Source organism: Artemia franciscana, unplaced genomic scaffold, assembly GCF_032884065.1.
Source record: "Artemia franciscana unplaced genomic scaffold, ASM3288406v1 PGA_scaffold_47, whole genome shotgun sequence".
Taxonomy (NCBI): domain Eukaryota; kingdom Metazoa; phylum Arthropoda; class Branchiopoda; order Anostraca; family Artemiidae; genus Artemia; species Artemia franciscana.
The window spans coordinates 1152097-1166522 of NW_027062688.1; the positions used below are offsets into that span (position 1 = coordinate 1152097).

Below are 14426 nucleotides of genomic sequence, written 5' to 3' on the forward strand. Positions count from 1 at the left end.
GGGGTTGTTTTGTATGTTCTACATCTTGACACTGCACTCTCAAGAGTTAATTAGTAACCTTCCACTAACAGTTTCTGTGGAACAGTTTGGTTTCAAATTCCACACACAATTTGGTCACAAATCATTCTATCTTGTTCTGTGTACAGACATGGTTTGGCCAATGTTTTTAATACTGTGATGAACCTTTCAGTTCTTTCGTTTTCTAACTGGTCCCGCTTCTGGAAGATGCGGAAGATTCTGGAAGATGTATCTTGCAAACACAGAGTTTCTCTTTGGGATTGCATAGTCTTGTAAGTATTTGATAAGGGGTTCATTTTGTTGGCTTCACTCTTTTCCATTTCGAAAGTATTGACGATCTCTCGTCCCTTTTCTCCCATTCAGATCAGCAGGTAGGCACACAAAGATTTTTCTGTCTTTTCTGCCAGGGGTCCTATAAGCATCAATCAGGCATGCTGTTCAAATCAATTCCATTTATCTGCCAAGGAGGTGGCATCCCAGTTTATAGATGGCTCTTGGACTTCCGTAGTGCTGTTAGATTTCAATGCTAAGATCCCACTTCTGACACCATGTAACGATTGTAATTAATGCAGTTATTTAACCCAAACTCCTTTAAAGAAAAGTAAGCAATATAAGCAAGCATAACACACATGCAAGAATAAATACAAGCACTAGCAAAGCAATTATAATCACTTCACACAGAAGGGCAAAAAGAAAGCAATGTAACTGTTATTTCCACTCATTAATTTCATTGTGGGTTGTTTATGATTGTGTGATTAACTGGTAGTCAACTAAATCTTTTCTTACTGCATCTCACTTTATTTACAGTTGTTATATAATTATGTAATCCATGAATGGCTTACATTACCTTTCCACTAAACAAATTTCAGAAATGAATATCATTTGGCCTGTGGGTCCTTAGCAATATTACCTATTTTTTAGCCTAAAACAAATATAGCTTTTTTACTCCAATTTGATAAATTGGTACCAATTTGCAAAGAAAACAGCATTGATTTAAGCTTAAGAAATTTTGTATTTTGGTGCTAATTTGCAAAAACACAACCAAATCTCATTGTGATCATCAAGAGAAAAAAAAATTCTCAATCATTTCCTTCTCTTCAGCATGAAAATTAAAAGATCTGAATAATAGTAATAGTTAAATATTTAACAATGAAAGAATTTAAAAAATCTTGTGCATTTTTTGTACTAATATTGTTTGCCCACTGAGCTGCTAAAAACAGTACCGAAAGAAAAACTATAGATGTTCTTTGTATTTTAAACCAAATATTTTGTTCAGTATGGTATATAAATATTTTGTTGTATATGTGATTCTGTTCTATATATTTTTATATTGTAATACATATTTTATTCTTTATTGTCAATTTATTTTATAAAATAGATAGTTAGATATTCTTTATTGACTTGCCATCCGCATAAATCTTAAAATAAAATTCTTTATCCTATCTATTCTTTTTATCCTTCTATCTATTTTTCAATATTTTTTTATTATATTGTATGCTCAGACCTCAGACAGAAGCATAGTATTGATTAATGGTATAATAACAAAGAGGCTCTTCTAGCTTCAGGTTGGAAAAGATGAGATGGAGGTAAGGTATTATGTGTTTGCTGTATACTGTTCTAGACCAAGCGTTTGTTTTACTGAGTATACTGTTTTTTTTTTTCCAAGCGTTTGTTTTACTGAGCATTTACTAGATGTGTAAGCTATAGGATAGTATTACAATGGACACATAGGATGGTTAAAAAAAAATGGCAGGGGATACACTTGGCATTTTTTTATTGCTGATGAATGAGTGTGTTTGTAAAGAGTGCTTCTTTTTTTATACCCTTTTATATTTAATAATATTTTCATACCCTAATACCTTTTATGTTAAAAAAAAACAATACGAAACCCTTTACAAATACCCTTTAATGATTTAAAAGGTCTTTAATAATATTTTTAATCGTTTGCTTCTTCCTTTGACAAAATTCGGCAAAATTCACATATCCCATCACAACCCTTCACCAATTCTTCCGCATAATAAATAGATAAGTCCTTAGAATTATGAAAGTAATTACCTTAGATCTGCCTCAGGGTGACGAAACAGTAAATAGTTGCATTCCTTAAAAGTAAATACATATAAGCTCTTCACCTTGTCAGCAAATATTTGTTTTTTGATAAATCAACTTGAGAATAAAGGAGGTGCCTGCTCATGTAGTTTTAAAGTGCCGAGGAATATGAAAATGAATTATAACTATTTCAATTGGTAGAAATTTACACAACTTTGCGTTACTGCTACCACTAATGATTCACTGTTGGTAAATTTGCAGCACATGTGCATCATGAAGAAATAAATAAATTGGAAGTCATAACTGATTTTAGTTATGGATTTTAGTTGGAAGTCATACCACTTGTGAACAAGAATTCTAACACTTTACACTTTTTTCCCTGCAAGAAAATTTCTTAGCGTTTGAAAGAACTTGCAGGGCTACTGAAATATAACTACCCAGCACACTCATTTCAAACTAATCAAAAAAAAAAAATATAGACAATATTAGGAAAATAAATAAAGTGAGTTTCTGTGCTCCTTCAAACTTGTTACACAAGAACTTGCCATGGTTGAGCAACCAATAACATTGGTTTTAATTTATGTTTTTGAGGCTAGGCAGGCTAGCTTAAAGCCATTTTTTAAATCAATTAGTCAAGTATCACTCAATTTTGGCAATAACAATCCTCACCACCAGTGTACCATGCATGATTAGAATTTACAGTCTGATATTAAGCTACTAACCAGTCATGAGAGACTTGGAAGTACTTGTTGATGAGTGCCTGAAGTTCCATGGTATTGGCAAACAATGGGCATCAAAAGCTAACTTAAGTCTGGGTCTGCTGAAATGCACTATCACTAGCTGCTCCCATACAGTCTTCCTGAATCTTTACAAGGCTATTGTTAGGCTGTTCTTGGATTTTGGAACATGTCCGACCTCCCCCTCCTACAAGCAAGACATCTGAATAACTGAAGGAGTTCAAAAACATGCAACCAAATGCATCATATATCTACAAAATATGCCATATGACAAGAGACTGGAGCACATAAAACTACCAATGCTGGTTTTCCGATGTCACAGATATGATATGATGCTGACCCACAAATATAATAGTCAAACAAACAACACCCTCCTCACGAAATACACAGGTCAACGTGACACTAGAGGATGCTTGCAGAAGCTAGCAAAGCAAAGAGTGAAGATTAGAGTGTACTAAAACTTTTTTATTGAGCATAAGTTGAACAACTGGAAGAACCTTCAAGACAAATTATGACTGCACAAAGAATAGAACAACAATCCATGGAAATGTAATTGGGACAGTCTGTCCCTCTCAGCTGCCAACTAATGCAAAGTCACTGGGCCTGTAACATATTGATGTCCTCATTGTATCTGAAACTAGTCTCCCAACTGTTGTGCAAGCTCCAAAGGGATTGGGAAGGAAAGGCTAAAAAAGTGTGTTTTCAGTAATAAAATCCAATCTTCATCTTCACTTACCCAGTAGTATTAATAGTAAGGATGGTGGGAGCAGTGAAGATGTCAAAAGTAGAATAGCCAAGGCTCAGGGTGTTTTTCACAGCTAAAAAAAAGTTTGGAAGAATAAGAAGATAAGTCTACTAATCAAGATCAAGGAGGCACACTCGTGCCTCTTTAAAGAGGCGAACCATGACAATGTTAAGCGATCTTCGGTTCCAGTGGTCGCATTGGGATGGGGAGGGATGCATTTTGTAGCCCGAGCTCCAACTAAGAAACATGCCAAATTTCATCCCCCTCAGAATTTTCCTTCATGGGGAAAATCTGGCCGAAAGTTTCGACCCCCCAACCTCAGCCCCCCTTTAACGTTGTCCGATCGGGCTGAAATTCACAAGTTAAGGTCCCCTAGGGCCCAGGAGCTTATTCGCGAAATTTCAGCTCGATCCGATAACTCCTTCCCCGTTTTCCAGAAACCACGCACAGCCACTTATTGTTCATGTTCTCCTTTTGTTTTTTTCTGCCACGCCTACAGGTCACAGCCAACATCGGATCTGGGTGTACGAAGACTCATTCGATGCGGAATTCTCCGAGTAATTGCCCTGGAAAGTTTCGTCGGAAAATCTTAACCCCCCGATTTTCTAGCTTAGAAAAACCCATTTCCCCATTGAAGGTAAAATTTTCTCTTGTAATAACATCACTTGTTTGATAACAAGCATAACAGCAGCTTGGCGCAGCGGAAGCGCGCTTGGCCCATAAACCGGAGGCGGATGGGTAAAAACCACTAGCTGCTAAATTTTTAATTAAGCTGCTAAACTATTAAAATTATCAAAATTAGATAATTTTGTCAGTTTGAATTTATTGATACAGAAAGCGAGGTAATAAACATGGAAAATTATTATTAAATTACATCCACCATGGATTGTAGAAAAACGTACAGAAATAATATGAAAAAAACTTCGTTTTCTTAAAGAGTTAAAGAGGCTGCGTCCCAAAGTCGAACCTTAAAACGTACAGGAATTAGGAGAGGCAGTTGGGGGGCTGCTGCCCCCCAAACCCCCCGCTTTTAAAGACTCTTTTGTACAGGTTTTTTGTTAAGGGGGGACTTCATTACTAATTACTAGTTTCGGCGCAATGTTTCTCATGTCCTCTTGTGTTTAACATTTTTCGAAGTTATTCCATTATTTATTCATTTAAATTTTTTATTAATTAAAAGAGGGCCTTTCCGAAGCCAAGAGCGGGGGGCGGCAGCCCCCCACAACAAAAAACCTGTACAAAAGAGTCTTTAAAAGCGGGGGGTTTGGGGGGCGGCAGCCCCCCAACTGCCTCTCCTAATTCCTGTACGTTTTAAGGTTCGACTTTGGGACGCAGCCTCTTTAACTCTTTAAGAAAACGAAGTTTTTTTCATATTATTAAAATATTAGAAGCTGCAGTGATGACAGCAGTCAAATACGGCTCTGAAGCTTGTGCGCTCTGAACAGCAGATGAAGATTTGCTAGATGTTTTCCACAAAATTGCCTACAGATTTTTCTGGGTACCCGGCTGACTGGCCATATTTCAAACAGTATGCTGTACGAAAAGTGTAGTTCAACACTGCTTTCTTGGGCTATAATGAGAGAAAGGTTAATATGGCTAGGGCACGTTCTACAGATTAGGGGTGACAGATTGTCCTTTTCGGCCAGTCGTCTCTGGCTAAGTGGAAAACAGACCATCCATGGTTGGGATGGGAGGATATCATAAGGAAAGATATAAAGGAAGTGGGAACTTCCTGGGAGGGTGTAAAGAGGGAGAATTTGAACAGATTAGGCTATAGGAGGAGGAGCATAGCTGTGTTGGCCTCAGACAGCTTGGTGCTCTGGTGATTTGTTAGTAGTATTCTTTATCTTTCCAAGGCTGAACATCCATGATTGGATGTTTTGTAAAGGTCCTCCTGGTTCATCCAGCAGGTAAAACCTTCAAAGGATGATCCAATACTATTGCTCTTTTTTGCAATAATAAGGACCACCTGTCGGAGCCATCCGCATAAATTGTGAGACTTTAAAAACACAAGTCTCAAAAATTAAACCCTCTCACTGCCCTGCTCACATTTGCTTCAGCCAATCAATGCCTTAGTGTAATTATTTTATTGTACAATTAGAGAAAGGAAGAATTAGTGGCTGCAGCTTTTTGCTGATCTGCAAAGAGTCAATCTTTATAAAGAGCCACTTGAGAAGAAGAATTTTTGCTTAGTCTATTTTTGAACTGTTTTCCAATTGGTCTTGCTTGTTTCAGCGTTTTCTCTTTCTTTTTATAGTTCACTTCAATAGGTTAATGTGTTGTTTTCTTTTTTTGTGTTGAGAGCCAAAATATCTGCTTTTTCTGGAGATAGAGCTTGTCAAAGATTCTTTGAAAAATTGTCAAAGATTCTTCTTGTCAACTAACTGTATAGGGCCAAATGAAAAGTGGATCTTCCCTGAATGGGATGGGAGGTTGTTATAAGGAAAGACTTAAAGGATGTGGGAACTTCGTGAGAGGGTGTAAAGAGGTAGACTTCGAATAGATTGGGATGGAGAACGAGTATATGTAGCTGTATTGGCATCAGGCAGCATGGTGCTGCAGTGAGTCATTAGTAGTAGTAGTAAGTTAAATTTGCGGGCTTTTTGTCCATTAGAATAAATAGAAAAAAAATAAGTTGACTCTCAAAGACAGCTTCCTTCTTAAGCTGTTTTGTCCCATATGTTTAAGCTTTTTTTCCATTAATGTTTCTTTTTTTAATTATGTACTGACTAGTACTAAAAATTGCATATGACTATGTATTCATGTATTTTTTCATTAAATATTGATTTGTTTAATGTGGTGTCATAGTTCCCTTTTCTTTTCAGTTTAAACCTTTTTCAGTCCTAAAAGCTTCATTCTCTTAGCTTCTATTCATATTTTCAAATTCTTTATATTTTCATTTTCATACCTCATTTTGTTTGTCCATGTTACTAGAAAACCAAACTAATCATCTATTGAGAATATGTTGGTGTTGTTTTTTTTTTTACCAAAAGAATTTTATGGGAGAGTAAAGAAGGCCTGTTAGACTATTCAAGGGACTTAATTTCTCTTTTTGCCATATTCTTCTGTACTGTAGTCTCGAGCATTGTTATCTTTTAGGAATTGAAGTTGAAGGACAACTTCTCTTGGGTGGTTGTGACAAAGTTCCCTCCAAGTGCATGATTTTCAAAGTTTTGCTGTTGTTTCGTTTTAGTTAATTTGGAAGCCTGGATACACCAGGTTGCCCCAATATGAATATGTGTTTAAAGACAGCAGCAAAAGCCAGGGCTACGGGGCTAAATGTGTTTTTTTAAAAGTATTTATTGTATATTATTGTCATAATTAGCCTAAAACAGAAACAAAGAATGAAGAACCAAATCGCCAATGAATGGTCCTGAAAACGGATTTCAAGTTCAGATTTGGAAAAATGCATTCATATATTAATTTTTCATTTTTAAGAGTGAGTTGTGATTATAAAAAAAGTGTTTATAAAGTGGTGTTTCCTTTTGTTATTCATATTTGTCCATTTTTGTTTCTTTCATTGCAAAACGGATGTTTCTTTGTGCAGCAGTACCTTTTCTGATTCTAATTTTATTTTATAGGTATCTTTTTACCATGTACATGGCCTGAAGAAAAAAACACCAAGTGCCTTAGTTCAAGGGATAAGTGATCTAAAAGAATTCAAAAAAATTATCAAAACAAAGACAAATGTTTTGGTTGCATTTTCCAAAGATCCCAAAGAAACTACAGACCTTCAGCAGATATTGGAAGAAGCAGCCAATGCAATGAGAGGCACAGCAACTCTTATGTTGATTGACTGTAACAGGTTAGAACTGTTTTTTCTCTCTTATTGGCTTGTAGCATAAAATAACCGTATAAAAAAAATGCTTAAAAGCTAGATTAGTTGAAAAATGCAAAGTTTTTTGCTGGTTCTTGATTTATTACTTTAATTAAGTGGAAGGTAACCTTTATCAATCTGAATATTACATTTCAGAATCCAAATCAATGAAGTAACCAAACATAGTATTTCTGTCAGAGTGTATCTTGGAGGATGGTCAAAAGTGAAATATTTTACTATGTCCAAATAAGCTCAGCCAAAAAAAAAAATGTTTCACTGATAATTTGAAACTCTTTAGCCACTCTATGAATAATTTGACTGTTTGGGGTTATTTTTCCCCAAACAGTAATAGTAAGGCTACCTCCAAATTCAAGTGGTATGTTCAAAGCGGGATTATCAAGTTGTAAACCGAGGAACAGAAGAATTTGTTAAATCCTAAACCAAAAACTTGTTAAATCCTTAATCCATGACCATTAAAGTGTTTTCCAGCAACATTTTTGAATTAGAGGTGGGTCTCATTTCCGTACTACCTTTTTACAGTATTTTTTTCTGTTTGTTGGGAGGGGAGGGGTTGGGGTTAAGGAAGAAGGAACAGAAAAAAGAGAAAACTGGTGGCCAAGCTTTTAGTAAAATCTAATTTTAGTCCGGTTATTGTTAAAAATACAAAATCGCTCAGTTTTTTTTTGCGCCCCTTGGCACTGTGTGCCCCTAGCCAAAAAGAAGTAAAGAATACGACTATTCTACGAAATTAAGGCATACTTCACACATTGGCCTGACTCTGAGAAGTCCCTTATAAAACATGCTTTGGTCAGTTGTATGGCCTTTAAAAAAACAAACAAAAAGAAACCGAGTTTTGAAACAAAACAAACTAAAAACTTAAAATAAGGTAAATTCAGGGTAAATCCTAAATGCAAATCACATGGTCATGTTTTCCAACAGCATTTTCAACTTAGAGTTGGGCCCCATTTCTGTTACTGGTTTTTAACCGTATTCTTTTCAGTTTTTTTGGGAGGGAAGGGTCTGGGGGTAAGGAAGGAGGAACAGAAAAAAGAGAAAACTGGTGGCAGAAGTTGTATTAAAATCAAATGGTCAGATTCATAGTAAAGATTGAAAACTCATGATCCCAACTGTCAGTAGCTTGGTGTATTTGTTTAGAATACGATTTTTCCATAGAGAATTTGTCATTATTTATTATTGTTCATTATTTGAACTAAAAATGTGGTGATTCCTATTTTACAGGTTAAAAGCATGATTCAAAAATTTGTCTGCACAGGGACCAATACAGACCGTAATATATACATAATATTATTGTGCAACCTGAATCAAAAGCTGATATCATAGGAAATTTATTCACAAGGTTGTTTATTGGGAGTAGTGTTGCTAGTATTATGACGATTTATTATCCTTTGTTATTGTGGAGCATATTCCCAAGACAGAGAATGAAGGACCTAAGCATTGGGAATTAATTACAAATGAGCAAATTTTAATGGATTCAGAATCAAAACTAATCTACTACAAAGGCCGTATCCAGGGAGGGGGGGGGCTAGGGGCTTTGAACCCCACTCAAAATGTTTCTCCGACTGGTAAAAACCCAACAAAAATGAATAAAAATAAATTTTGATGTGTTTTTAAAAGTTTTTTCTGTACCCCCCCCAAAAAAAAATCCATTTGTACCCCCACCCCGAAAAGCCTGGGCACGACCCTGAATACTGCTGACAACTCATCACACCGCCAAGTCACCTGAAGCCAATGCAGCTACGCATGCTCCTTTTCCATCCCAATATATTCAAAACTTCCCTTTTTACACCCTTCCAAGAACCCTCCCATTTCATTTGAGGTCAACCTGCATTTCATTTGATTCTGGGTGGTTGGCCAACATGAATTATTTTTGACAATATGTCATCCTTCATCTGCAGGACGTGTCCTAACCATCTCAAACTTTCTCTCTCAGCCTTTTATCTCTAAATAAATATGGTGAAAAACTGAAAGTTGGGATCACAAGTTTCCAATCTGTGCTGTAAATTTGAATCTGTGCTGCGAATTTTGAATTTAAAGGCCATATAATTGACAAAATCACTTTTGATAAGGGAGTTCTCAGAGTCAGACCAATGTGTGAAGTATGCCTTGATATTGTAGAATCGACTTATTGTTTGGTTCTGTTTGGCCCAGAAACTAACATTTTTACCTGGGGTAACAATTAATATCCCATTGTTAGCACAGGTAATCTTTTTACCATGTCTATGCGAACAGAAAGTAACTTGTCGGCAGGCCCGGGCCAAGGGGCCCACAATGCTGAGGGGCGCAAAAAAAAACTGAGCGATTTTGTTTTCTTAAAAAACTGGACTGATGTGGCTTAACGTCAAAGTGCCAGGTGTACTTTGTATCTGCGCCGTCTGTTCACATAAAACTGATTTTAAAACAACAGGAACTCTGTAGCCGCTTATACACTGTCATATGTCTCCCAAGAATGACAGCTGATAGCTCGGTATTAAAGCTCTCTTATATAACTTCCGGCTCATCAGTTGTGCTCTCTTTAGTGCTTCCACAATTTTCTATTTTTGGGGGATTTCCCCGTAAATCTCTGTATCTCCCCGAAAAAGAATTGTTTGGGCCTAAGGTTGCCAAAGATATAAATCTAGCCCTGGTAGTGGGGTATTAAGGATATTCTGAATAAAGACGCTATTCCTTGCTTTCTTCCCCTGTCCTCATCTTTATTATTGTCCTTCTATCCGGTCCACCCTTTCGCTATCTTCAGAGAGCTTAAAACTATTTTTTCTGTTTAATTGATAATTGGTTCAATATCAATCAAAGTGTTTAATTGTATGAATCAGTTCAAAAATGATTACTTCTCTTATCTAAGGTAAGTCCGTTATTCTTTCCTACAGCCTATATACTTTTGATTCAGTGCCCAGGACACGGGAATCCCACCTCATCCCTGCATAGAAGAGAAGAAGCCTCCCTTTAGTGAAATTGTTTTGTTTATTTCCACTTAACTATCCTGCTCAATTTGTTAAATCATAATCTTATAATCTCGGGCTATCTCTCATAGTTACATTCGCCTTCTCCTACTATTCTCTATTTGATATTATTTTTCTATTATATTCTCTATATTCTTTTTCAGTGAAGCTAGAAAAATATGTAAAAATCAAAAAGTGACACCAGAGCCATCTACATTGAAATATTATAAAGAAGGTGAATTTAAAAAAGAATATGATCGCAAGATGACAGTATCTTCTATAAATTCATTTCTTCTTGATCCTCTTGGAGACATACCTTGGGATGAGGACGATGCTGCTCAAGATATTGTACATCTTGCCGATCCTCAGGTTAGTAATTCGTGAGATAAAAAACTCCTTATATATTATATTACTTTAGCTATTAGCTCCAAAGGAAAAAATAAATTGCAGGGAAATTACGAATTCTGATAAAGTCCTAGTAGCATAAATTTGTTGTTTTTTGTTGTTGTCTCTGGTTCAAGGCCTTGAAACTATGCGAAAAACTGAACATCATGGCATTGCTTATTTAATTTCCGTCACGTTTGCCTGCTATATACCTGATGTTACCTGACAGCCAGGTAATAGGATTCATCTGCTCCACTACTTTCTAAAAGGCCTTCATCTGTTTGGCTCTGAAAGAAGGGTTGCTTTGTCAGATACGAAAGCCGTTTCTCCAGCACTTTGGGTCTCATCAGTGCCACAGAATGTCCCAAAAGCTCATGAAGAAGCTCTTTCGCTTTAACGAGTAATAGAATGTCTGAAATCCGTGAATGTCCTAAATCTGGTTAATGTCGATATTCACTAGTGAATGTCCGAAATTTCTTTTTCTCTGCTTGGATTCAATCAGCTTCGCGACTCAGCATTTTCAGTCTTATGCAAGCTGTTATCGTAAAAGCTAAAGTTAGGTTAAATTTGGTTATAAATTTCAGAAATGAGTTAAAAACTCAATCTAAGCCAATTTAACCTAACCAAACCTAATCTAACCTTTCATCATAAAACCTTGCATTAAGTTGAAAAAATTGACTGGCAACGCTGACTAGCTCAAAAGAGAAAAAATGGTATTTTGGACGTTCACCGTTGCTACTCACCTTTGGAGACGTCGTTGTGACTGTTTGTAGCAGTGCTGGAAATATTTATCTGTTGTTGTCTTCAGTATTTCTGTTACAGCCTTTTTTATGGTTTCTAAAGTCCCAAAATGATCATCCCTGGGAAAAAACAAGCAAAAAACGAATAAATACGCGACCGTGATCTTTCTTGTGGCAAAATAATTACACATTTTTTAAGACGGGAGCTTGAAACTTTTACAGTAGAGTTCTCTTATATGCTGAATCTGATGGTGCAATTTTTATCAAGATTCCTTGAATGTTTTGGGGTATCTTACCTGTTTATACAAAAATCTGGCAAATTTTCTTTGGCTTGTAGCTTTTAATGGGTAACTCTAAACTTAATGAATCTTTTATTTTTAGAATCAGCATACAACGCCAATTCTTTTGGTGCAACTATTTATATCAAAATTCCTGTTTTTTAGAGTTTCGATTACTATTGAACTATCCCGCGACGTACAACGGGAAACGCAATCCCACTGATCGTAGTCTCACAAATCACTTAGCTAACGGACAGAGTACTTACTTGAACTGACATATGAAAGCGTCCTGATACATATGCTGTCCCATAGATGACAGCGCAGGGTTGCCACACTGCTTGCAGGATCGCAAGTCTCATTACTTTTATGCCACACATAGTATATTTTTTGGATGCAACTAAAAGAGAAGAGAAAACAATGTACTATAATAAAAATACAAAAGATAATAATGTCTAAATGGAATAATTTAAGATAATGCAAAATATATAACAATCAGATTATTAAGAGGGAACAATTGGCGAAAGAAAACCAATTTATTCAAATGACAATAAATTTGATAATAAAGTAGAAATAACTTGATTCCTTAAAAGAAATATCAGTAGATTATGTATCACTATGACCCCCCTTCCTTAAAGAAAAACAAACACAGTGGATAATTTGCAAGGTCAAACCCAAACCCTGGTAACCTCCCCCCTACCTCCAGTCTTCATCCTCAAATCTTTTAAAAAACAACCTATTTTCATTTTAAATCATTGATTATCTGCCTCCACCAAATCTAATATCTTCATTGTTTACTCATTCCTTACAGCATATCTTTTGTTTCATATGCTGGTAATATTCTCGGACTATTGAGCATATTTTAATTGTTTGTTATTATTCAGTAATTCAATTCAGGAAGGTTAGAAATTGTTAAGTAAAGACCGATGTCGCCATAATGTACTATTTAATTTTTTTGTCCTCTTTTTGATCTCTTTTTTTTCATTCAACCAAAAATGAGCAGAAATAAAGTCAAATAATCTTCCAAGCGTAAAATTACCACAAATCACCATAAATAAATAAATGAAACCCAAACGAACAGAAATTACAATAAGTAACCAAGTCAAACTAAGAACGAACAGGAATAAGTATGAGTAGGACTGACACCTCTCACGCTTTCTGAAGATAATCTGTGTTTTGCTAAAAAAAACTTTACTTGCAACAGATGAACGGGGATTGGCAGTTTAAGACACATATACTGATATTTATTCCTTGCAGTCTTATTTATTTTTGATTTGTTAAAATTAAAAAATTAAAAAAATTAATATATATTTTGTCTTCAGGTGCAAATTATTTTCTGATCTTCAGAAGGCATGGGGGTGCCAGCCCTTTCATGTCAATTTCTGTTCGTTATGAGTTTGACTTGGTTATTTATTTCAATTCCTGTTCGGTTTGGGTATCATTTATTTTTTGATGTTGATTTGTTATAATTTTCCACTTAGAAGGTTTTTTGACCTCGTTTCTGCTCATTTTTGGTTTTATGGAACTCTTACTTTTCTTTGAAAATCTTATTTTGTGGAGCAGTTTTTCGAATTAATAATTGAAAGATTTTTATTCATCACAGGCAACATAACTCAGCTCTTGCAAAGGTTGACCCGGTCTCATGACCCTATTGACTTCTCTACCCGCTATTGTCAAAGTCTTGATCACTCATATGTTTTTGCTGAATATCTGCCTCGTATGCTTCAATAATTTAAGATAGTGTATTCAAAGTTGTAAAGAAAATATGTTTGAAATTTTTCCAATTGTTTTGAACCTAAAACTCAAGACATATTAAAAATTATTGTATTGATATTGCGGTACAAAGAAGATATGAAAAAAAAACAACAACAACAAAAATAAAACAAAAGTGATTAGTATTTTAGTATGCTGTTGTCTTTTCAGTATATTTTAAAATTTTTGATTGTTTTATTCCTCGCACGGGCTACTTCATGCTATGAAATTTGCTTTGTTCATGTTCATTTTTGTTTTTTCTTCTTCAATGGTCTGTTCTTTCTATTGCAATGAAGGGTTAAATGAGTAAAATGTTTCAGTTTGTCTTTGTTTCAATTTGTCTAAAATTTTTGATAGTTTTATTCCTCGTACGGGCCACTTCATGCTATTAAATTTGCTTTGTTCATGTTCATTTTTATTTTCTCTTCTTCAATGCTCTATTCTTTCTATTGCAATGAAGAGGCAAATAAGTAAAATGTTTCAGCTTATAGTCATAGTATTTAGTTGTTGTCTTCAATTTTCAAATCCATTTTTGAGGGTATGGGGGGCTCCCAGTCCCTCATTTTAGTCATATTGAACACCATTGTCTAATGTGAGAACTCCCATTTCCATATCTTTGTCTAATGAATGATTTTCCATTTTCAGAGTTATTTGAAGCTCTTGAAAACTGAAAAGAAGCCAATATTGGTCATGTTTTACGCCCCCTGGTGTGGATTCTGCAAGAGAATGAAACCTGATTATTCGAAAGCAGCGACTGAGCTGAAAACTGAAGCTGTTTTGGCTGCTATGGATGTCAACAAACCTGTAAACGACAAAATTAGATACATGCATAATATCACTGGCTTCCCTACACTTATGTATTTCAAGTATGATTTTTTTTTTCGGTTAGGGACAGGGAGGGGGTTGTAGTAGCCATGGGTGTATTTCGTGCTGCCTAGTGATACCAATTATTCCA

General features: G+C 35.5%; 1 protein-coding gene across 2 annotated transcripts in view; it reads left to right on the top strand.

Moving 5' to 3' along the window:
* LOC136041870 (protein disulfide-isomerase A5-like) overlaps positions 1 to 14426 on the top strand; it is a 96141-nt gene that overhangs the window by 9538 nt on the left and 72177 nt on the right. For both annotated transcript variants that reach the window (XM_065726654.1, XM_065726653.1), the window contains exons 2-4: positions 7128 to 7351; positions 10485 to 10689; positions 14117 to 14337. In XM_065726654.1, coding sequence (XP_065582726.1) covers positions 7128 to 7351; positions 10485 to 10689; positions 14117 to 14337 — 650 coding nt within the window. The remainder of the gene's footprint in view (positions 1 to 7127; positions 7352 to 10484; positions 10690 to 14116; positions 14338 to 14426) is intronic.